Here is a 24554-nt window from a genome sequence, read left to right as displayed (position 1 = left end):
AGTCTTTAAGCAAACAGACTTTCCATCTCTAGACTCTATCTACATTTCTTGCTCCGTCAGAAAAGCAGCCAACATCAACCCCTCCCAGACAAAAGGCACAAAAGCTTAAACACTCAAGAACAGGTTCAAGAACAGCTTCTTTCCCTCTGTTATTAGACTTCTGAATGGATCTCTCAAATTTAAAATCTAATGTTGATCCTGCTTTTTGTATGCCTTGTCTGCAGCTGTAATTTAGTATTCCTCCCTCTGTTCAATCACCCTATGATCTTTGTATGTTATATCTGCACACGCAAAATAAAACCTTTCATTGTACCTAGGTACATGTGACAATAATAAATCAAATCAAATTAAAATTGGACACCAATATAGTCAGCTCAGTTGGAAACCAAGCAATAGGTTACCCATGTAACCTCCTCCTGGACATTCTCATCCACCTCTTAGTGTTATGAAAGTGAAGGCGTGTATTGTACCTTTAAGAGAATGTGAAAGCTGTTTTGCACTGAGAGCTTGCAGGCACCTGTCATGTGACTGTCTAGTGGTCTCAGAGTGTACTGGAAAATTGAAATATTTAACATTTGGCTATGAAACAAATACCTGAGTTTTGGTTGCTATTTTTACAACAATTCAAAGTGGACCAATCAGTTTAAATTATGCCCCAAGATATTAAAAACCAATCAATTTTGAGTTTATTGTTTTGCCAACATTGAACCAATGAGACGATCTGATGCTGGGGAAAAAGAAGCAAACATTCTGACAGTTAGACAGAGAGACCAATTGCCATTGCCAGAATAACTGCCAGCAACATACTCTCTATCAAGGTACCTTTTTCATGTGAAACATCTTTGCAGCAAAAGACCAACGGCAACCCAGGGAGACCAACAGCCAGAGGAAGACTTGCGCCAACGACTACTGTGGGGTTTTGAAATTAAGTTGACGTAATTTTAATACGGGTTTTTATCAGGACAGTATATTGTTATAGTGTGGGAGGTAGTTAACAAACATTTAAGGGAAAGGATGCTTAGAGTTGTAAATAATTGTTGTTTAATGTTCATTTTTAGAGCTAAAGAATAAATTGATTTTTTCTTTAGATAGTGGAATTTGGGAGTTCTCTGTCACTCATACTTTAACAGATTGAGATGAGATGAGCTTTTTTGGGTGTTTGGTTTAATTAGCAGAAGGGTTCACCGCTGTGCCGTAACAATTGAAACTGTTGTTAAAATCAATTTGGGTTGACCCTCCCCATCCCCAATCTAACACTTGACATTTACACCCCCCCAATCATTGCTAGATGTTGTTAACCTACCCTGGAGCACATGAGGTTTCAACCCAAACTATTGGCTCAGAGTTAGGGACACCTTCATTGTGCCACAAGAGCCCTCCTCATTGGCTCTTAATTTGAATTTTAAAGTGCCATTCAAATTTCCATTTAAGTACTCTCCCTTAGCGACAATAGGAATTGCCGAAAAACCAACACCTTTCGTCCTGTATCTCCTTGTAAATTGACTCCATCGAAATATGGTAGCATTCACCAAATATTGTATTGTTCTTTTATAAACATTGTCCATTCAGATTTGAGATGGTTGTTTCACCTTGTGGGAGGGCGTAATCTTGGAAGAAGGGGCAGCATCTGTGTTTTTTGTTTTGAGGTTTGGTGCTGGACAAATCAACGACTTCCCTGGGTTATAAGAAAAATAGAGCAATTTGTAAATTGGATACATTTGATTGGTACTTGGTATGACATACAGTTAGCAGCAGTCAGTTGTCTTTATGTGGGATGTCATGGTGAACCTCCATGTAGTGGCAATCATTTCAATAGCTATTTGAATGATCTGCTAATTACATAAGTCCTGGGAGAAAATTTCACTCTGTGTTCCATTGAAACAACCAGAAGTCTGGACCTCCAACCCATAATTCACATCTCACTTGAAGAGTTGGTTGAGCTAGTTGTTGGCCAACTCCCTTCATAGAGACTCTTCTGGGGAGTTTAGCCCCAGCAGTCCCTGCGATTTGCAATGCTAATGGACTTGCTGTTTCTGAAGGACAGACTTGTAGAGAAGAATTTGTTTTAAGAAACAAAGGACAGACCAGTCATATTGCCTGATTAGAGTCATATGATTTTGGGGGAGCTTGAATGAACGTTATGATCATTTCCAGCAAGTTCATGTGCAAGGTTCGAAGTTGTAAGTTTTAACAATAATTTGCAATGAGATCATAAGTCTGTAACAGACATGTTGTGGAATAATATTTAAGCCCATTGGTTATGTCTTTCTATAAGGGATCACCTTTGATTCCAGTTCCCTTCTTCATTCTGAGAAAATCATGTCTACCTTTTTAATCACATCTGTGCAAGTGCAATGGGCTGCATAGATCAGTGTTTAAGTAATCTTCAAGTCATCCAAAATTTAAGTCTCCCTCCATTGTCACATTTCTTTAGCCTGGTCTTCTGGAAGTGCAGCACTCAGTGAAAAATTTTTCTCCTTATGGTAATATTGATCCAAAATCTGAGGATTAGGAGAGTGCAAGACTTGATCCAAAATCTCATAAATCCACATTCAATGGAGGGAAGTGCCCTACTTCAAGAGCTCACTGTTCCTGAATCATTGGAAACAACCCATGCTGTATTGTGGTATGGTACATGAAAACACCAATCCCATGTACCATACATGCCTGTTCTTTGTACTGTAGCTGCTTCAATTAAATTGTTCATTTCCGTCCTGCAGTTTTGCTGACAATTGGCTGAATTGTGACATGGTGCTGAGTTGTCAGTGCTTCCTTTGCATTTTCCTCATTCATTTCATCAACATTCTTAAGAGACAATTATGCTACACTCTAATGAGCGCTCCATTCTCTTCCCACATATTCTGCTACCCTTCCAACCACCTGATATGAAGGAAATCTAGAAAGATGGGCCTTTTACATTGTCTGTGGGGCACAGGTTTTCAAAAATATCATGCATTTGAACAATAGTAAACATTTGCTTCCCCGGTCAACAAATTGAAACAGAAAGATGCAGACTCTTAATTATCCAGTGAAGAATGAAAGGGTTGGGAAAAGGATTCTTTTCACATTTGGTGTTATTACGTTGTTTTGAAACAAGTGGCCATTGAAGCAAACAGATTAAAATGAATTTGCATGAGTACTTGAAAAAAGGAATGTTAGCAGAAGTTAAGAAGTGAGGTTTATGAAACACCTCCAACTGAAGATTGAGGGACAGTGTATGGTCACTGCTCTGTATAGTCCCTTTATGAGTGGTTATTCCTATGACAGGAGTATCATTGATGTGTTTCCTTTTTGAAATTGTAGACTCAACCACATTGAAATCATTACTATTTAACTTCTCACTGATCCTCAGTCTGGGAATCAAAACCAATCATCTGAGATTTTAGAATCTGGAAGTATTTGTGACAAACATCAAAGTTCTTTTTTTAGTTATTTCTCCCATTGTCTTTATTTAAGGAAAATTAGTGAGAAGATGGGGAGGGGGCAGTGGGCAGATATTAGGACAACTAACATATTTGTCTTCTTTCCTTCATTCAGGGAAGTGATGATGGAGATGTGGACAAGAACAAATGCTGCACACTCTGTAATATGTCATTTACCTCTGCTGTGGTGGCACAGTCACATTACCAAGGCAAAATTCATGCTAAAAGGTGCAGGCTATTGCTGGGAGAGGAGGCACCTTTTGGAACAGGTGGGTTCTTCATATTGTATTTTGACCTAGTGTCAAGCAAGGGAGAGAATTAAAACCCCAAACATAATTGAAGGAATAACATGTTTGGCAATGTGTGCTTTCAATTCAAATAAACTAAAATTGGCAGAAGACACCAGCATCGATGAGAATTGAATGAAACGTAGACGTTTACAGGAGAATTAATCTGTATGACAAAACACAGCAAGATTGTTCGCATTTGCAAGCTTTTAAGTTTTTTTTGTACATCTACTTAGAAGTCATGCTGAGGCAACATTTCCAGGCAGAAAGATTTGAGTGATTTTACTCATTAGGTCTTTGGGTTTAGCCTTCATGGATTGTCAGTCTATTTTAATCATTGCTCTTGGTTTTTATTTCTGGCAAGCTCTGCCAACAGCTGCTTTTGCACTGTAGCTGGTGCTACTTCATACTGTAAGACTATTTCTTCCAGATTAGCTCACAACCAGAGCAAATATTAGCGCTGATACAGAGCCTGTTCCTCTTGCATTACCTTTGGCCCAGGGATGAATGGATGCCAAAACTTCAGGACAAATTCCAAACCCAAAGAACAAAGTAGTTTTCAGAAGCTCACTATGTGCAGTGCTCGTGATTTGACCAGCTGATTTTCAAATGCATGGTTCAAGCTCAAAGCTCTACCATTGGCAGTATTGTCAGAAGTAACAGCCGTGAAACCATCCAGAGCCAACCAGCCATTCCTAGACATGCATTCTCAATGAATAAGACCTAATATAACCCATCACAATATGGAACCCAATTTCACATTGCCTGTAGGCAAAAGTGGCTTGCCCAAAGGTATCTCATTTCATCTTTTCCACAAATACCAAGAATTTTAAGAAATACTGGACACAAATTATATTGAATGCTTCAGTTATTGTTCCTTTGCTACCTTTTCTGAAAGTGAATTCCAAGATACCTATCTGATACTATGATAACTTTGTTTCAAAGTTTTGTCTTGTAATAATGTCATATTTAGTGAAAACATCATTTGATTGAAGGTTAACACAAGAGAAAGTTTGTCAGATTTGTTCAAGTGAAAGTTTGCGAACTTTCACTATCTTGTGGTGATCATCGTAAAGTTGCTTTTCTTTTCTTGGAGGGACAGGTTAATCATTATTTTATTTTGGATACAAACTGGCCCTGTAACTCATTTTAATGTTTCAGTTAATGTTTCATGCAACAACAAACAGCTTCAAAATATAAACAGAAGTATGTAAACCTATAAAAGATTGCAATCAGCATTAATCAGTATGATTTAAAGAAAAAGCTCAGAAAGCTCAGACCAAGCAGCATCTGCAGAGAGAGAACCAGAATTAACATTTCAAGTTGGTGGCCTTTCGTCACAACATACATGTGAAGTTTAGCTTTGTTTCTCTGTCCACATGTGCTGCCCAATCTACTAAGTATTCTCTGAGCTGGAGGTGCCAGTGTTGGACTGGGGTGTACAAAGTTAAAAATCCCACAACACCAGGTTATAGTCCAACAGGTTAATTTGGAAGCTCTAGCTTTCGGAGAGCCGCTCCTTCATCAGGTGGTTGGGGAGTATAAGATCGTAGGACACAGAATTTATAGCAAAAGTTTACAGTGTGATGTAACTGAAATTATATATTGAAAAAAACCCGGATTGTTTGTTAAGTCTCTCATCTTTTAGCATGGGCATATTGGTTTCAATACTTTCACATGTAAATCCCAGAACTTTTTTTAGTTTCTGAGTATTTTCTTGTAGGTTATGATCATGCACAGTGTTTTGCTTTTCGCGCTATGATGTGTCAACATTGAATCCATGTCATTTGATTCAAATTCATGCAATTTCATTTTTCCATTAATTGACCTCTGGAGTGCTCTTGGTTCAAAGTATGTGGCAAGTTTTTGCTGTGGTCAAAATGGGTCAAGTGCTCTGGCTTAGCAAAGGAGAGAAAAATGAGTTTGGCAACACAGAGATAGCATCAAAACTTGTCACAATTTGTCAGATAACGCAGAGCTGACCAATGTACAAAAGCATTTGTTTCAGTGACTTTGAAAAGCATATTGTATTTTAACTGCATTGTGGAAAGTATAACTAACTGTAAATTGCTTCAAACTCCTGTAAAGTTGCTCAAGATAGGAAATCTATTTCAAAAATTAATTTTGCATAACTCAGCATATTGCTTCTATCGAACACAGTAAAGCAATCTTAACAATATTTCTCTTATTATCTTGAAGCTAATGGTGCTTAATAGAGGCAAAGGAGAGGACTGCCGCGTAAATTAGAGTGCAGCTATGCTTCAGGACATTTAAAACATGTGTTTGATTTGGTTTATAACATTCAACCATATTTTATGCTGAAAACAGCGACACGGGTAATTGCCAGCAGATTTCATCTGTTCACCATTTGCTACTCGAAGCATAGAAATCACAATGGAAACATCTTTCACAATTACAAATATCTTTACAGGGTAGCCATGGCTTATTTCAGTAAGTTTGCATGTGATCATCCAATGCACAGCAGACCAGCAGGTTCATAGTCTCTACTCTCGATCAGCATCCAGACTGCTGATCTCAAATAAGAAGAGAATTGACATGTGTATTCCCTTGGGCATCAGTGAAAAGTATGGGTTCATGCTCCCTATCTCAATGTTGTAACTAGTGCTGGACTATCTTGTTAGGCTGAAAGTACCTCCTAGGTTCTTTAAAGTCTGATCAAAATGATTACAAGAATGTACATGCACTTTGGTGTAAAAGCATATTTAATCTACTTAATATATACATGTGCAAACTAACGAGTGAGTCTATAAACTTGAATTACAGAGTATACATACATAGGGGCTGTGCAACTGGGTTAACACATTTATGAGCAAATAGTTATGAGTAAAGTAACAAGTCTCACTGCATTCTGCCCAGCTTGTCAGGAGAACTCGAAGTTCCTGGCACCGTTCGCAGCCCCTGCACAAGGTGACATCTGATGACTGTGACAGAGTCCCTGATATTCATACTGTTCTCCATTGTGCAGACAATAAGTTGAGCATAATCATAATGTCAACCATGTAAAAGGAAGTCTATGGGAACCAATCAGGGTTATGCAGCCAAAATGAGCTGTTGTTACGCTAGGCCAGTAAGCTTCCACTTGTCTCCAATTGCTCATTGTCATGTCCAGTTAATCTTTAATGATTAACACTTAATTGTCTAGTTTGAAGACATTATTTTTGAGCTGACCACTACATGGACGTGCCCACATGGGGTCTCCTGTAACAGGACAGTTGAGGAATCCACTTCAAATGACCTCTGGTGTTTTGTTCTAATAATTTTTCTTGAGGCATGTATTAATGCAGCATATCTGACAAATAGTCAGTAAGGAGCCCACTCATTTTCTGAAGAATGTGGCAGTATTCTGTGCTTCAGTGTAACAAAATGCCATCTCTCGTTGTGGTGGCCATCTTGTTGTTTATATCCAAACTGCAGATGTGTTTCTTTAGGTCATACTTCACAGCTAAACCTATACAAGGGAATCTGATTCTTGGTAAATGTTGAATGTATGATGCTGACGCCACTCTTGTGAATATTTTTTCAATGATACCAGCCGTAGTAGTGACCCTAACTCAGAGCCAGGAGACTTGGGTTTAAGTCCCGTCCTATTCAGAGGTGTGCCACAGCATTTCTAAACAGGTTGATTGAAAAAAAGCAGTTTCCATAGTTGAGTTCATTTTTTAAAAAACAGTTTCCACCTGAAGAGCTGATTTCTCAAAGAAGGTAGCAATCTACATTAATGGACAAATGTGGAAGATAGATCAGCAATCCTGCATCCGACTTTACCAGATGAATATTGACCAATTAACAATCACTTCTCATTCTTCTAAACTCCAAAAGGTTCAATCTCTCTTCAGAGGGAACAATCTGGAGTCTAAACTTACTGACTTGTAAGAACTTCAAACTAACACGATTGGTTCCTCACTTGCATACTCTTCAGAAGTGACAGAATATTGAAGATTGATCAGAGTATTTTTGAAGTTTGCATCACATATGGAACAGAGAAAATTACAGCACAAGAACAGGCCCTTCGGTCCTCCAAGCCTGTGCTGATCCACAGCCTTTATCTAAACCTGTCAGCATTTTTCCAAGGATCTGTATGCCTCTGCTCCCTGTCCATTCATGTGTCTGTCTAGATACATCTTAAATTGTGCTATTGTGCCCGCCTCTACCACCTCTGCTGGCAACGCGTTCCAGGTACCCACCACCCTCTGCGTAAAGAACTTTGCACACATATTTCCCTTAAACTTTTCCCCTCTCACCTTGAACTTGTGACCCCTAGTAATTGAGTCCCCCATTCTGGGAAAAAGTTTTTTGCGATCCACCATATCTATACCTCTCACGATTTTGTAGGTCTCCATCTGGTCTCCGCTCAACCTTTGACTTTCTAATGAAAATAATCCTAATCTACTCAACCTGTCTTCATAGCTAGTGCCCTCCATACCAGGCAACATCCTGATGAACCTCCTCCGCACCCTGTCCAAAGCATCTACATCCTTCTGGTAATGGAGTGACCAGAACTGTATGCAACATTCCAAATGTGGGCAAACCAAAGTCCTATACAACTGCAAGGACCCACCAACTCGTTGTATGCCTTCTTGACTGCTCTATCGACCAGTGTTGCCACCTTCAGAGTAACAATAGACCTGAACACCCAGATCTCTCTGTACATCAATTTTCCCCAGGGCTTTTCCATTTACTGTATAATTAGCTCGAGAATTGGATCTTCCAAAATGCATCACCTCGCATTTGCCTGGATTGAACTCCATCTGCCATTTCTCTGCCCAACTCTCCAATCTATCTTTATTCTGCTGCATTCTTCGACAGTCCCCTTCGTTATCTGCAACTCCACCAATCTTAGTGTCATTTGCAAACTTGCTTTTTTAAAATATATTTTTATTAAAAAAAGAACTTTTTTCTTTTGAATATTACAACAAATAAAAAACCAAACAATTCAAACCAATGTTAAAAAACGAACCCACAAATTGCATAAATAAATAATAACGAAAATCTAAACTAAAAAAGGAAAATCTTAACAATAATAATAATAATAATAATAACCATAATACAGCTCAGCAAAACAAAGCAATAGCCCTCGATCATCAAGCGCATACATTTATACATATTCATAAGTTCAAAGTTCATTGTCTCTGGATACCAGATTTATGACATAGAATTGCTATGGCTATTTTAAGGCTTTTATTAGTATGGCGGACAAATTTATACTCAGGTAGTGAAAAAGGCCACCACATCTTATAGAAATTCTCAGTTTTATGGTGCACCATACTCGTCAGAAAGCCCAAGGGGATGTGCTCCATGACTAGCTTACACCAGCCAGCCAGCCCTGGGGGATTTTCCGAGACCCACTGTAATAGAATGTTCTTTCTGGCACAAAAAGTGAGGATACTGAAAAGCCTTTTTTTTGTGTGCATCTAATGAAAGTGAATTAACAAACCCAAGAAGAGGAGACACCGGGTTCATCTCCACTTCCAACCCCAAGGCCTTCTCAATCTCGCCTACCACAATGCTCCACTATGCCACTATGCCCACAGTTTGTGGCAGGACCAAAGACAATGAGTAAGTGTGCCCATGCTCACTTTACACTTAGGACATATTGGAGATGCTCCCGCTTTAAATTTAGCGAAGTGGTCTGGGGCCAAATGGAGCCTGTGGAGAATCTCCAATTGCAAGGTGAGGGTCCTGTTGCAAATCGAAATCCTTCTTGCATTTTCCCAGATATCCTCCCATACTTCAAAACAGATCTCAACATCCAACCCCCTTGCCCATACCTGACAGAGCCATTCAGTCTCATCCAAGGGACCCTCTCCCAATAGATGATATGTTGCTAACAGATAATGTGCCCTCAACATTCAACACCCTCTTCTCAATGTTGGACCTGTAAGAATCAGTTAGAAGTCTCTTTTTGTATAAAGTTTCTAATTTGAAAGAAACAGAAGAGGTCCTTATTGGGCAATCCATATTTCTGAACCATCTGGTAAAAGGATATCAATATGTCCCCTTCGAATAAATCACCCAGGCAAGACACACCCTGAGCTGCCCATAGTTTAAACCCAGAATCCATCATCACTGGCTGATATCCCAGAGTAGCAATTATGGGTGTCAAAAATGCTGTTTTAGCAATATTGCCTTCACCCTGACACATTGCCCTCCACACCTTGACAGTATTGATGACTATTGGGCTATGGCAATATTCCTTAACTGTTCTCATTTTGTCTAAGAACAGCAGATCAACAAGGGGGTTTCTCGCCTGAGATGCTTCGATGTCCAACCATAGTGACTGAGGCCCCGGGCCTAATCATTCACATAAGATAACAATGAGCTGAACTGATAGTTTTTGATATCTGGGAGGCCCACTCCTCCCACTCTGCAAGGTAACTGCAATTTAGTCAATTTAATTAGGGGCTGCTTGTGATACCAGATAAAAGAACTGGACCAGCCGTTCAGTCTTCTAAATATTTGCGGAGTAAAAAGGAGAGACAGCATTCACATGGGATACAACAGGCGAGACAAAATGTTCATTTTAACAAGGGCTATCTGACCTAACCAAGACATCAGAAGCGCCTCCCATCTACAAAGGTCCTGCTGTAGAAAGATTCTGTAGAATAAATAAGCAAATTTGGCTTTAAATAGCTGATCAAAAATGAGAGTAATAAATGTAGCTAAGTAGAGTAAGCCCTCCTGCGACCATCTATGGGGAACTGAGATCCGCCCTCAGAATCAGGCACTCTCGGGAGACCACCCATGGGCATGGCTTCTGATTTCGCAAAATTGATCTTATAACCCGAGAAGCCACCAAATAAATTCATTCATTCTATCAGCTAATGTCCTGTACAACCTCAACATGATGTCCCAACTCCTATACTCAAAGGTCTGAGCAATGAAGGCAAGAGAGCTACATACCTTCTTAATCACCCTGTCTACCTGCGATTCAAATTTTAAAGAATTATGTACCTGAACCCTGAGGTCTCTCTGTTCGACTACATTACCCAGGGCACTACCGTTAACTGCATAAGTCCTGTCATTGTTGCATTACCAAAATCCAAAATAAACTCCATCTGCCACTCCTTAGCCTATTCACCCAATTGATCAAGATCTCTTTGTAATTTTAGATAACCACCTTCACTGTCAACAATACACCAATTCTGGTGTCATCTGCAAACTTAGTAACCATACTGTCTGCATTCCAATCTAAACGATTTAAATTATTGACAAACAAAAGTGGACCCAGTGTCGATCCCCATGGAACACCGTTGGTCACAGGCCTTATTCCAAAAAACAACCCATCATTATCACCCTTTGTCGCCTGTCATTAAGCCAATCTTTTATCCAATTAGCAAGCTCACCCTGAATCCCATGTAATTTAAATTTCCTAATTAGTCTCCCTTATAAATGTCTTTACTGAAGTCTAAGTAATTAGGGTCTACCACTCTGCACTCATCAATCTTTTTGGTTACCATTAAAAAACTGAATTAAGTTTGTGAGATTTTCCTTTCACAAAACCATGCTGACTGTCCCTAATCATTCCTTGCCTCTCCAGATACATGTAAATCCTATCTTTAAGAATCACCTCAAACAACTAACCAACATTGATGTCAGACTCACAGGTTGATATTTCCAGGCTTCTACTTTCTTAAGTAATGGCACAACATTAGCCATGCTCCAGTCCTCTGGCACTTCACCTTCTGGATGATACAAATACTTCTGCTTGGGGCCCTGCAAATTCCTCCCTAACTTTCCATAACATCCTGGGATACTTTTGATCAGGTCCCAGAAATGTATTCCCTTTATGTTTTCTCACACATCCAGCTGTTCCTCTTCTGAAATGTGAATTGTTTTAAAACATCAATATTTATTTCACTGAGTCCTCCAGCCTCCATTTCTTTCACTACAGTAAAAACTGAAGCAAAATATTCATTTAATATCATTCCCATCTCCTGAAGTTCAACACAGACAACCTTGTTTATCTTTAATGGGTCCTATTTTCTCTCTCTCTCTCTAGTTAGTCTCTTGCTCTTACTGTATTTGGAGAATGTTTTTGCATTATCTTTAACTTATTAGCCAAGCCTATCTCATATTCCCTCTTTGCCTTCCTGACTTCCTTCTTAAGAATGCCCCTACATTGTTCATACTCTTCAAAAGATTCAGTTGATCTCAGTTTACTATATCTAATGTGTTATTCTTTTTTCTGAACTAGAACTTTAATACCATTATTCATCCATTCTTTCCTCATCTTGCCTGCCTTACCTTTCACTCTAACAGGAACATAATGCTTCTGAACTCTTGTTATCACACTTTTGAAGGCCTCCCACTTGTCAGTCATCCCTTTACCTGTGAACAGTCTACTCCAATCTACTTTTTAAGTTCTTGTTTCATACCCTTAAAATTTGCCTACTCCAATTAAAATCTTCAACTTTTATTGAAAATTTATACTTTTCAGCAACTATTTCAAAACTAATAATATCACGATCACTTGTCTCAAAGTGTTCCGCTACTTACACTTTAGTCACTTACCAAGAGAAGGTCAAGTTTTGCTTCTTCTCCATTCGGAACATCTATATACTGACAAAGAAAATTGTCTTCAACACATTTAACGAATTTTTCATCATCCAGGCCTTTAACACTATGGCAGACCCAGTCAATGTTTGGAAAATTAAAATTCCCTACTATTACAACCTTATTACTTTTACATATATTTGCGATCTCTCTACATGTCTGCTTCTCAATTTCCTTCTGACTATTTGGGGACCTATTGTACAATCTCATCAAGGTGATCATCCCTTTCTTATTTCTAATTTCAAACCATAAATGATCTCTCAAAAATATCTTCTTGAATTACAGGAGTAAAGATTTCCTTCATTAGAAATGCCACGTCCCCATCTCTGTTGCCTCTCTTTCTATCCTTTCTATAACATCTGAAACCTGGAATATTGAGCTGCCAGTCCTGTCCTTCCCTCAGTCAAGTTTTTGTAATAGCCAAAATGTCATTATTATTAGCTGGATTATTATTCTGGTGACATTACACGATGCAACCTCTTCCCCTGAATAGTTGATGAATCAGCTCAGAACTCACGCATGAATTTTGTCTTTCCAATTACCATCCCTTTTTGTCACTGAACGTACATTTTGGACAAAGCTTGTTGTTTCCCAGCTTTTCTTTGCATGCAGGTTAAATATAGGTGGATGACCTCACAAGAGCAGTGTTCGAAGAGGGTAATAAGAATGATAAAGTGCTGCTAAAAGTGACATTTATGATCAGTTTGATTGATGTGGATTGCAAACCATTAAAATATTATTAACACTGTTTATTTCTTTTGGGAGAATGACGTATGACAAAACAGAAGGTGCTTTAAACTAGAATGGGTGGTATCTTGCAAGTCATTGATGAGGTGGGACTTCAAGCATTATGACATTTGCAGAAAGGGATGATAAATTGCTTGGCTTCCTTTCAGAAGTGCACTTCTGCTAAATACATTACTCTGCAGCTTGGACAGTATTGCTCATTCAATTCAGAAGATGCAGAAGACAAAACAAATCTGTACTGAAGAAATGTCATTAAGCACTGCTGCAAAGTATTTGTTGTGCTGGCAACAGGCACAATTTCGCTGGTGAGAAGATATTAAACCTTGATATCTGTGGATTTGTCACTTCTGACTGCAATGCCCGAGATATCCAAAACAACTGCATTGTCTCCATATCCAGAGGTTGACTGGAAGATGACTTTTAAGTACCACCAGCTGGTTTTCAGTGTGATAGCAAGTAAGATTGAAAGAATCATAGAATCCCTACAGTGTGGAAGCAGGCTCTTCAGTCCACACTGACCCTTCAAAGAGCATCCCACTCAGACACCACCCCTCACAGCCCTCTAAACCTGCATTTGCCATGACAAGTCCACCTGGTCTGTACATTCCGGGACACTAAGCACAGTTTAGCACAGCCAACCTTGGACATCTTTGAACTGTGGGAGGAATTTGGAGCACCAGCACAAAGACACAGGGAGAATATGCAAACTTCACAGAGACAGTTGCCCGAGGATGGAACTGAACCCAGCTCCCCGGCACTGTGAGACAGCAGTGCTAACCACTGAGTCACTGTGCCAACCAAGAAAGACTGTTAACTATTGTTGGAGACAGAGAAGAGTGTGTCAGGGATTTCTTGAGATGGGAACAGGGACGCTGCTGGGGCAGTTGGAAGTAGTGGGTTCTTATTGGAAGAAGGATTCTAGCAAAGGGTGGAAGTGTGTGTGTGTGTGTGTGTGTGTGTGTGTGTGTGTGTGTGTCATATGAGACTTGGGATCAGAGATTTCAGTAAGGAGTGGGAGTGGTTGGGAGCAGCCCAGCTGAAAACTGTTTGTCTGAAGGAACTGATCTTGTTCGTTCAGCCTGAACAAAACTCATTCTGACCCTCAAGCAGTGCTGCAAAGGTACTCACTTCACAGATGAAACCATTCACTCTTCCTTTATCGTGCTGGAATTCTATGCCCAGGAAACTTAGTCATCATGTGTTAAAAGCAAAATACTGACAAAATTGAGACAGAGTCTCCTTGGATTTCCAGACCAACCCTCTTCCTTAGTCACCTGCCTTCTCCACTACCTGGAATGATTTAAAATGGAATCTGATCAGTCAAGAATGAGTTGGAGTGAAGTTCGATATTTTAAAGGATTTTATTCCCCACAATTCTTAAATATTCCATACCAATTATTGAAACGTTTTTTTGAAATTACAACTATTCTTTTCATTGATCGCTTTTATATTTAAGATTTGGAAATGAATTGTGTCTGCTAAAATCTTTTGAGATTTATTCCACTGATCTGAAAATTAAGATGAGAATCATAGAATTAAACAGCAAGGAAACAGATCCTTTGGTCAAACCAGTCCCTGCTGACCATGATTCCAAACAAAACTAGTCCCACCTGTCTGTGCTTGGCCCAAGCAATTTTTATTCATGTCGATAGTACTCACCTTATTCTTGGTGGTGTTTTTTCTCTCTGCTGGTTGGTCGGTGTATGTGGTGTGACCCTAGCTGGTGGGAATTGAGAGGGCAGTTAGGATGGTTAGTAGGGTTGGAGAATGTGTAAGTACCCCCTTTGAATGGAGGATATATTCCTCTAATCATTACCTTTGGCGTTTTTCTGTTTTTGCAAGATATACGTTTTGTATGTGTTTTAGATTTATTGGCTGTAGTTATTTTAATCTATGTAGTTTTTGGGTTTTGTGGATACTTTTGCATTAAAGCTCAGTGATATGTAGTTCAGGTTCTTCCTCTCTGGAGTCTAAATGGCGCTATAGAATGTTGTGGCTGAGGATGTGTTTACGTGGTGCACCGGGAATGTTAAGGGGAGTCATTTGCCTATCAAGAGGAAGAAGGTACTTTCCAGCCTTAAACAAGAGAGGGTGGATGTTGCCTTATTAAAAGAAACGCACTTGGATGATGCAGAGCATTTGAAGCTGCAACACAATGGGTATGACCGGGTTTATTTTTCATTTTTGATCACACCCCTGTGTTTTAATGGTTAAGAGTAAGAATACTGTGGTAGGCTCGAGGCACTGGTGACTGGACCCCTTCATCCTCAAGGATAGCAAATTTATTGAATTCTTTTCTACTAAAATCAGGGCTTTTTAAGATACAAATTCAGGCTCGGCCAGTAGCCCATCCATTCTTTGGGGAACAGCTAAAGATTATGCTGAAGAGTTGGTTATTTTGTATTCAGCCAGTCAGAAGTGGCAGATGGATGAGCAGTAACGCTTGCTTAAGACATGTTTGAAAATAGCTGAAAAGGCATACTTTGAGAGGCCCTCACGGGTTAAACTGCAGAGGACCACAGTGCTTTGGTCTATGCTGAACTCCATGCTCACACGGACACCCAAGAGGGAGCTTACATTTGCAAGTCAAAGGCTGTTTGAGCATGGGGATAAGCCGGGCAAGTACCTAGCGTACCTTGCAAGGAAAAGGACTGCCCCTGAGCCATTACCTTGATCAAAAAGGACACTGGAAATTTAAGCTATGATTCTAAAAGGATCAATGCAGCATTCAGGAAATTTTAATTGTACCAAACTTTATACCACTCTGAAAGCTGTGACAGTGGGCGGGTTAGGATGGAATCTTTTTTAAAGAATTTGGATCTTCTGGAGCGACCCCTGAATAAGAGTTTCTCCTCAATGCCCCATTGTCAGAGCAAGAGGTGCAGGAGGCTGTGAGGAAGCTTCAGAATGGAAAGGCACGGGGTCCTGACGTGCTCCCCAGTGAGTTCTAGAACGAATTTATACGTATACTGCCCTAGTATGTTTAGTATGTTTAATGACTCACATAGTCGTGGCTTCCTCCTACCATCTTTAAGAGAGGTGAACATCTCTTGCATTCTTTAAAAAGGGAAGGTCCTAGAGGCCCATTTCACTCCTGAATCGAATTCAAAATTCTATCTAAGATGCTGGCATTAAGGCTGGAAACTATACTACCCTCCATCATTAAGGAGGACCAGACAGGGTTCATAAAAGGTCGCAGATCGATGGATGATATCAGGAGTTTACTTGACATGATCCATGTATGTCGACAGCGATCAGTACAGGGATTGGTGATCTCCTTAGATGTGGAAAAAGGCATTTGACAGGGTCAAGTGGCCATATCTTTTTCATACTTTGAAGCGGTTTGACCTGGGAGAGATCTTCATCAGGTTGGTGCAAGTTTTGTATAAGGACCTGGCCTATTCTGTCGCACTGTCTCCAGTTCTTGTTGCCCTATTACAGGAGGTATCAAAGCGGAGAGGATTCAGAAAAGATTTACCGGGATGTTGCTGGCAATGGAGGATTTGAGATAAAGAAATAGACTGGAAAGACTGGGACTTTTTTCACTGGAGCTTAGGTTGAATGGTGATTTTATTGGGGCTTATAAAATCACGAGGGCCATAGCTAAAGTAAATGACAAGAGTCTTTTCCATGGAGTGCCGGAGTTCAAAACTAGGAGGCATATTTTTAAGGTGGAATATTTAAAACTGACATGAGAAGCAACATTTTTACACAGAAAATGGTACGTGTTTGAAATGGACTGCCAGAGAAAGTGGTGGATGGAGATACAGTTACAACATTTAAAAGACATTTGGATAAGTTCATGAATAAGAAAGCTTTGGAGGGACATGGGCCAAGCACAGGCAAGTGGGACTAGTTTAGTTTGGGAACATGATCGGCCTGAACTGGTTGGGCAGAAGGGTCTGTTTCCCTGCTGTATGACTATGTGACATTATAACTCCAGTCCAGTGTTCTGAGCACAGACTTGAATCCCAACATTGCAATTTAGACAAACTAAAGGTCTGGAATGAAATGCAAACCTGATGGTAACCATGTAAGCACTGTCGATTGTTATAAACTAGCATTCGATTCACTGATGTCCTTGAAGGAAGGAAATCTGCCATCCTTACCTAGTCTTGCGAGGATGTAACACCATAACCAAGGCAATGTGGTAGGCTTAACTGCCCTCTGAACAATTGACAATGGGCAATAAATGCAGGTCTTGTCATGAAAGAATTGGATGCTGCCTGACCTGCTGTGCTGTTCCAGCAATAAAGTTTCAAATCTGCCATCCTTACCTAGTCTTGCGAGGATGTGACACCATAACCAAGGCAATGTGGTCGGCTTAACTGCCCTCTGAACAATTGACAATGGGCAATAAATGCAGGTCTTGTCATGAAAGAATGAATCAAAAGTCACTTTTAACAACTCGATTCTAAACACGTCCACAATTCATTGAGTGGCCACTTCTCACCAGATGTTGATTATCCCATTTATTAAGGCCCTGAAATGCCACAGATCTCTGACTGTAACTTTGAGTCATAGAGATGTACAGCATGGAAACAGACCCTTCGGTGCAACTTGTCCATGTTGACCAGTACCCCAATCCAATCTAGTCCCACCTGCCAGCATCTGACCCATATCCTTCCAAACCCTACCTATTCATATACTGATCGAAATGCCTTTTAAATGTTACCATTGTACCAGCCTCCACCACTTCTTCTGGCAGCTCATTCCATATACACACCACTTTCTGTGTGAAAAAGTTGCACCTAAGGTCTCTTTCATATCTTTCCCCTCTCACCGTAAACCTATGCCCGCTAGTTCTGGACTCCCCCACCCCAGGGAAGAGACTTTGTCTATTTATCCGATCTATACCCCTCATGATTTTATAAACCTCTACAAGGTCATCCCTCAGCCTCCAATGCTGCAAGGAAAACAGCTCCAGCCTATTTAACCTCTCCCCCAGAAGTGTGGCAAAAACACCATTTCTCTGGTACTTTACATAATTTATGGTGGCAGTAACAGACATTCCAAGGAGATTTTTGCAATACAGAGAATTTTGTCCCATCACAAGCAAGAAATGTCAACACCTTTGATTTCCATCTCAAACGTTATCATTACTTGCCTTTGTTTCTTTTTCATTCTTTCACAGGGTGTAGGCATCATTGACTGGGCCAGTGTTCATTGCCCATCTCCGACCGCTGTGGAGAAGATGGTGGTGAGCAAGGACACTTGACTAAACTGACATTTAGCAAAAACAAGTGTCAGACTCAGCCCAACAATCAGTGCCCAAATGGTCACTGACCATTGACCAATGTAAATAGTTTCCCTTTATTTGCTCCATCTAAACCTTTCATGATTTTATGCATCTCCTAATTGTTTTCTCCTCGAAATAAAATAATCCAGATTCTCCAGTTTCACCATGTAACTGTTATTGATTCCCCCAGAACATCTTATGAATCTCTCGGAGAATTGTAGAGCCGTAGAGTCATATAGCATGGAAACAGAACCTTCAGTCCAACTCATCCATGCTGACCAGCTATCCGAAATGAATCTAGTCCCATTTGCTAGAATTTAGCCCTTATCCCTCTAAACCCTTCCTATTCGTGGAACCATCCAGATGTTGTCATTGGACCTGCCTCCACAATCTCCTCAGACAAGTCATTCTGAACACTCACAACCCTCTGCATAAAAGGTTGCACCTCAGGGCCCTTGTAATTCTTTATCCTCTCACTTTAAATCTATGTCCTGTAGTTTTGGATTCCCTTACCCTGGAGAAAAGACCTTAGCTAGTCACCCTATCTTTCTCCCTCATGATTTTAGAAACCACTATAAGGTTACCAACACTCCAGCGACAAAAGCCCCAACCTATTCAACCTTTTCTATAGCTCAAACCCTCCAATATTGGCAACATCATTGTAAATTTTTTTGTGCACTCTGTGAAGTTTAATAACATCTTTCTTAATGGAGGGCGACCAGAATTGCACGCAGTATTCTCTTATACACGGTATAACTCTCTTGAGTTTTCACGTAAGCATTCAAATGTTTCCTTAAATGAATGGAGGGAGAACTCCATCTTAGAATTAGAATCAGGTTTATTGTCGTGGGGCCAATCTGGGGCCAAATTCATGTTTCTTTTTTAATAAACATCTGAATTTGAAGGCTTTTATGCTCTATATCTGTATTTACACAGATCAGAATCTCATTTGATTTATTCGTGCTTTGTTGACCTGTCCTCCTACCATCAGTGTGCAAACATGGGGTTTCTCTCTTCTTGAATCCACATCATCTCATTGACTGGAAGACTAGGTTTGATGTACTAAATAGCCACCTCCTGTTCCAGTCTTTCTCACTTGTAAGTGGCACTTTCTAATGAACCCGTCAGCTACAGCTTGCAGACAATCAGTGGAAGCAACACTTGTGATGAATAAGAATGAAGGGTGAATTCAAACTGACTTTCTACTTCAGTTTTCCCATTATTTCTCTCCTTGGACACTATCAGAGGAGATCATTGAGTTATAAAGGCTGTATATGTTACTTTATTCCAATCTTTGAACAGTGGGAAGAATGACACTTCTCCAATCACATGCCCAAAGATGACTCTTTAACAGGGAAAGAATCAATGCCCTTTGTCATCTTCTCCTTGCAGTTGAGTTACTTCACATTGAAACATGCACTTTCCTTTTCCCGTTTCTTCCAATACAGAATGTCAATTGTATCTAGGGAGCAGCAAGTGTGTTTGAGTCAGGGTAACCTAATTATGGTGAATTTCTGGGACCATAATGCTGCAGCATCTCCATGATGGAAATTGAACCTTTTCTTCACAAGGGAAGAACAGCTCTAATCATTTCATGCTGTTACATTGTCAACACATTCACAAGGCAATAGTCATGATATTGCAACATGGAATCATAGAGTAGCACAGCATGGAAACAGACCCTTCAGTCCAACTCGTCCGTGCCAACCAGATATCCAAAACTGATCTAGTCCCATTTTCCATCATTTGGCACATATCACTGAACCTTTTGTATTCATACACCCATCCAGATGGCTTTTAAATTTTATAACTGTACTAGCTTCCACCACCTCCTCCAGCAGCTCGTCCATACATGCACCATCCCCTGTGCAAACATAGTTGTCCATCAGGATTATTTTAAATCTTTTTTTCTCTAGCTTTAAACCCCTCTAGTTGTGGACTCCCTTACACTCAGAAAAAGACCTTGTCTATTTCCAATATTCATGTCTTTTATGATTTTATAAACCTCTAAAAGGTCACCCCTCAGCCTCTAACACTCCAGGGAAAAAGCCCCAGCCGATGCAGCTATTTCTTAAACTTGCCAATCCTGGCATCATCCTTGTCAATCTTATCTGAACTCTTTCAAGTTTAACAACACCTTTCCTACAGCAGGGAGACCAGAATTAAGTGCTGTTTCTGAAAGTGGCCTCATGAATGTCCTGTACAGCTGCAACATGATGTCCCGACTCCTATACTCAGCACACTAACCAATGAAGATAAACGTGCCAAATGCCTTCTTCACCAGCCTGTGAATCCACTTTCAAATATCTATGCACCTACACACCTGGATCACTTTATTCAGCAACACCATTAACTGGGAGCTTACTATGAGAGTTGTTTGGGAAGTGTATTCTCTGGTCTGGGAATAGCTTGGCCATGTCTGGTTTCTTTGTTAGCCTGTTTGGTCAAGACTGAGGCATTGTGGGTGTGTTCTGTGTGTGCTGCAGGTTTGATCTCTGTGTTTCGCAGGCCAGCTTCTGTATTTCTTATGTGGTCATGCTGTAGGTAGCCAGGGTAGCAGATCTTTCTCCCACATAGTCCAATAGGTTTATTTGGCAGTCCAAGCTTGTTTACAGGTAGCTAGTGGGGCAGGGTCATAGGACATAGAATTTAGAGTAAAAGATCAAAGTATCATAGAAGTGTGCCACAAAGATCAGTGCGGTCCCCTGCATTTTGTCATTTATATAAATGACTTATATGTGAATATAGGAGGTATAAGGTTAAAAATCAAACAACACCAGGTAATAAATGCAGTTTAATTTATTAATCCTACCTTGTTCCTGCCTGCCCTGACAGTTTGAATCGCTTCTGTTCTCAACTGTACCAGTCTCAGATCGATCTCTTTCCTCACTATCTCCCTGGGTCCCAGCCTCCCCACCTTACTAGTTTAAATCCTCCCGAACAGCTCTAGCAAATTTCCCTGCCAATATATTAAGTCCCCTCCCAATTTAGGTGCAATCCATCCTCCTTGTACAGGTCACTTCTACCCTAGAAGAGATTCCATTGATCCAAAAATGTGAATCCTTCTCCCATACACCAGCTCCTCAGCCATGCATTCATCTGCTCTCTCCTCCTATTCCTGCCTTCACTAGCTCGTAGCATCGGGAATAATCCAGATATTACTACTCTCAAGGAACTCCTTCTTAAATTCCTGCCTAACTCTCTGAAATCTCCCTTCAGAATCTCAACCTTTTCCCTTCCAATGTCGTTGGTTCCAAAATGGACAATGACCTCTTGCTGGTCCCTCTTCCCCGCGAGAATATTCTGCACCCTCTCTGAGACGTCCTTCAGAAATGAGATAACAAGAATCCAGAGAAAGTACATTCCTGTCAGGGTGAAAGGAAACGCCGTTAGGTATAGGGAATGCTGGATGACTGAAGAAATTGAGGATTTGGTTAAGAAAAAGAAGGAAGCATATGTAAGATATAGACAGGATAGATCGAACGTATCCTTCGAAGAGTATAAAGGCAGTAGGAATATACTTAAGAGAGAAAGCAGGAGGGCAAAAAGGGGACATGAAATAGCTTTGGCAAATAGAGATAAGGAGAATCCAAAGAGTTTTTACAAATTCATTAAGGACAAAAGGATAACTAGGGAGAGAATATGGCCCCTCAAAGATCAATAAGGTGCCTTTGTGTGGAGCCGCAGAAAATGGGGGAGATACTAAACGAGTATTTTGCATCAGTATTTACTGTGGAAAAGGATATGGAAGATATAGACTGCAGCGAAATAGATGGTGACACCTTGCAAAATGTCCATATTACAGAGGAGGAAGTGCAGGATGTCTTGAAACGCATAAAGGTGAATAAATCCCCAGGACCTTATCAAGTGTACCCCAGAACTCTGTGGGAAGCCAGAGAAGTGATTGCTGGGCCTCTTGCTGAGGTATTTGTATCATCGATAGTCACATGTGAGGTGCCAGAAGACTGGAGGTTGGCTGATATGGTTCCACTCTTTAAGAAGGGTAGTAAGGACAAGCCAGGGAACTATAGACCAGTGAGCCTGACGTCGGTGGTGGGCAAGTTGTTGGAGGGAATCCTGAGGGAAATGATATACATGTATTTGGAAAGGCAAGGACTGATTATGGATAGTCAACATGGCTTTGTGCATGGGAAATCATGTCTCACAAACTTGATTTGAGTTTTTTGAGGAAGTAACAAAGAGGATTGATGAGGGCAGAGTGGTAGATGTGATCTATATGGACTTCAGTAAGGGGTTTGACAAGGCTCCCATGGGAGACTGGTTAGCAAGGTTAGATCTCATGGAATACAGGGAGAACTAGCCATTTGGATACAGAGCTGGCTCAAAGGTAGAAGACAGAGGGTGGTGGTGGAGGCTTGTTTTTCAGATTGGAGGCCTGTGACCAGTGGAGTGCCACAAGGATCGGTGCTGGGTCCTCTACTTTTTGTCATTTACAGAAATGATTTGAATGTGAGCATAAGAGGTACAGTTAGTAAGTTTGCAGATGACACCAAAATTGGAGGTGTAGTGGACAGCGAAGAAGGTTACCTCAGATTACTACAGGATCTTGACCAGATGGGCCAATGGACGGAGAAGTGGCAGGTGGAGTTTAATTCAGATAAATGCGAGGTGCTGCATTTTTGGAAAGCAAACCTTAGCCTAACTTGGACACTTAATGGTAAGGTGCTAGAGAGTGTTGCTGCACAAAGACACCTTGGAGTGCAGGTTCATAGCTCCTTGAAAGTGGAATTGCAGGTAGATAGGATAGTGAAAAGGTGTTTGGTATGCTTTCTTTTATTGGTCAGAGTACTGAGTACAGGAGTTGGGACATCATGTTGCAGCTGTACAGGACATTGGTTAGGCTCCTGTTGGAATATTGCGTGCAATTCTGGTCTCCTTCCTATCGAAAAGATGTTGTGAACTTTGAAAGGGTTCAGAAAAGATTTACAAGGATGTTGCCAGGGTTGGAGGATTTGAGCTGAGAGGCTGAACAGGCTGGGGCTGTTTTCCCTGGAGCGTCAGAGGCTGAGGGGTGATCTTATAGAGGTTTACAAAATTATGAGGAGCATGGATAGGGAGCAAAGTAGTTTCCCTGGGGTGGTGGAGTCCAGAACGGGAGGGCATAGATTTAGGGTGAGAGGGGAAAGATATAAAAGGGAATTAAGGGGCAACTTTTTCATGCAGAGGGTGGTACATGTATGGGATGAGCTGCCAGAGCATATGGTGGAGGCTGGTACAATTGCAAAATTTAAAAAGCATTTGGATGGGTATATGAATAGGAAGGGTTTGGAGGGATATGGGCCAGGTGCTGGCAGATGAGACTAGATTGGGTTGAGATACCTGGTTGCCATGGACAAGTTGGACCGAAGGGTCTGTTTCCATGCTGTACATCTCTATGACTCTGTGACTGTATAAGACTGGGATTGCCAGAGCATAAGGGCTGAGGTGGGATGGAATTTGTTAAGTGCATTCAGGAAAATGTCTTTAAGGAGTATATAGAGGGTCCTACATGGGAAGGAGCAGAAATCAACCTAGTCTTGGGAAATAGGGCAGGACAGGTGACGGACCTCTAGAGTGTGGTGCTGGAAAAGCACAGCAGGTTAGACAACATCCGAAGAGCAGGAAAATCAAAATTTCGGGCAAACATCTATCATCAGGAATGGAGCCTGGGAGCTTCGGAGATGGAGAGAAAAATGAGAGGTGTTGGGGCTGTGTGGATGGTAGCTGAGGGTGCAATAGGTGGATGGAGGTGGGGGTAATTGGCATAGGTCGGAGGGGAGGGTGGAAGGAAAATGAACAGATGGGACTGGTTATGAGGGTGGCACTGAGCTGTAAGGATGGAACTTGGATAAGGTGAGAGTGGGAAAATGAAGAAACTGGTGAAATCCACATTGATGCCCTGGGGTTGGAGGGAAACAAGGCGGAAGCCAAGGCATTCTTCCTCCAGACGTGGGTGGGAAGGGAGTGGCAATGGAGGAGGCCCAGGACCTGCATGTCCTTGGCAGAGTGGGAGGGGGAGTTGAAGTGTTCGGCCACAGGGCTGTGGGGTTGATTGGTGTGGGTGTCCCGGAGATCTTCTCTGAAGCACTCTGCGAGTAGGCGTCCTGTGTCCCCAGTGTCGAGAAGACCACATCAGGAGAAAAGGATGCAGTAAATGACATGTGTGGCAGTGCAGGTGAAACTTTGATGGATGTGGGAGGCTCCTTTTGGGCCTTGGGTGGAGGTGAGGGGGAGGTGTGGGGGCAGGTTTAGCAATTCCTGTGGTGGCAGGAGAAGATGCCGGGA

At 41.0% G+C, this 24554-nt stretch overlaps 1 protein-coding gene across 7 annotated transcripts in view; it reads left to right on the top strand.

Annotated features, from left to right (window-relative positions):
• LOC122543133 (zinc finger matrin-type protein 4-like) overlaps positions 1–24554 on the top strand; it is a 162396-nt gene that overhangs the window by 66060 nt on the left and 71782 nt on the right. For all 7 annotated transcript variants that reach the window (XR_006309925.1, XR_006309926.1, XM_043681478.1 and 4 more), the window contains exon 4: positions 3538–3691. Coding sequence is in view for 5 of the 7 variants with exons in the window: in XM_043681478.1 (XP_043537413.1) it covers positions 3538–3691 (154 nt within the window). In the remaining 2 variants the exon portion in view is untranslated. The remainder of the gene's footprint in view (positions 1–3537; positions 3692–24554) is intronic.

This window comes from Chiloscyllium plagiosum, chromosome 42 (assembly GCF_004010195.1).
Source record: "Chiloscyllium plagiosum isolate BGI_BamShark_2017 chromosome 42, ASM401019v2, whole genome shotgun sequence".
In the NCBI taxonomy this organism is placed as follows: Eukaryota; Metazoa; Chordata; class Chondrichthyes; order Orectolobiformes; family Hemiscylliidae; genus Chiloscyllium; species Chiloscyllium plagiosum.
This window is presented reverse-complemented; position numbering and strand designations above follow the sequence as displayed.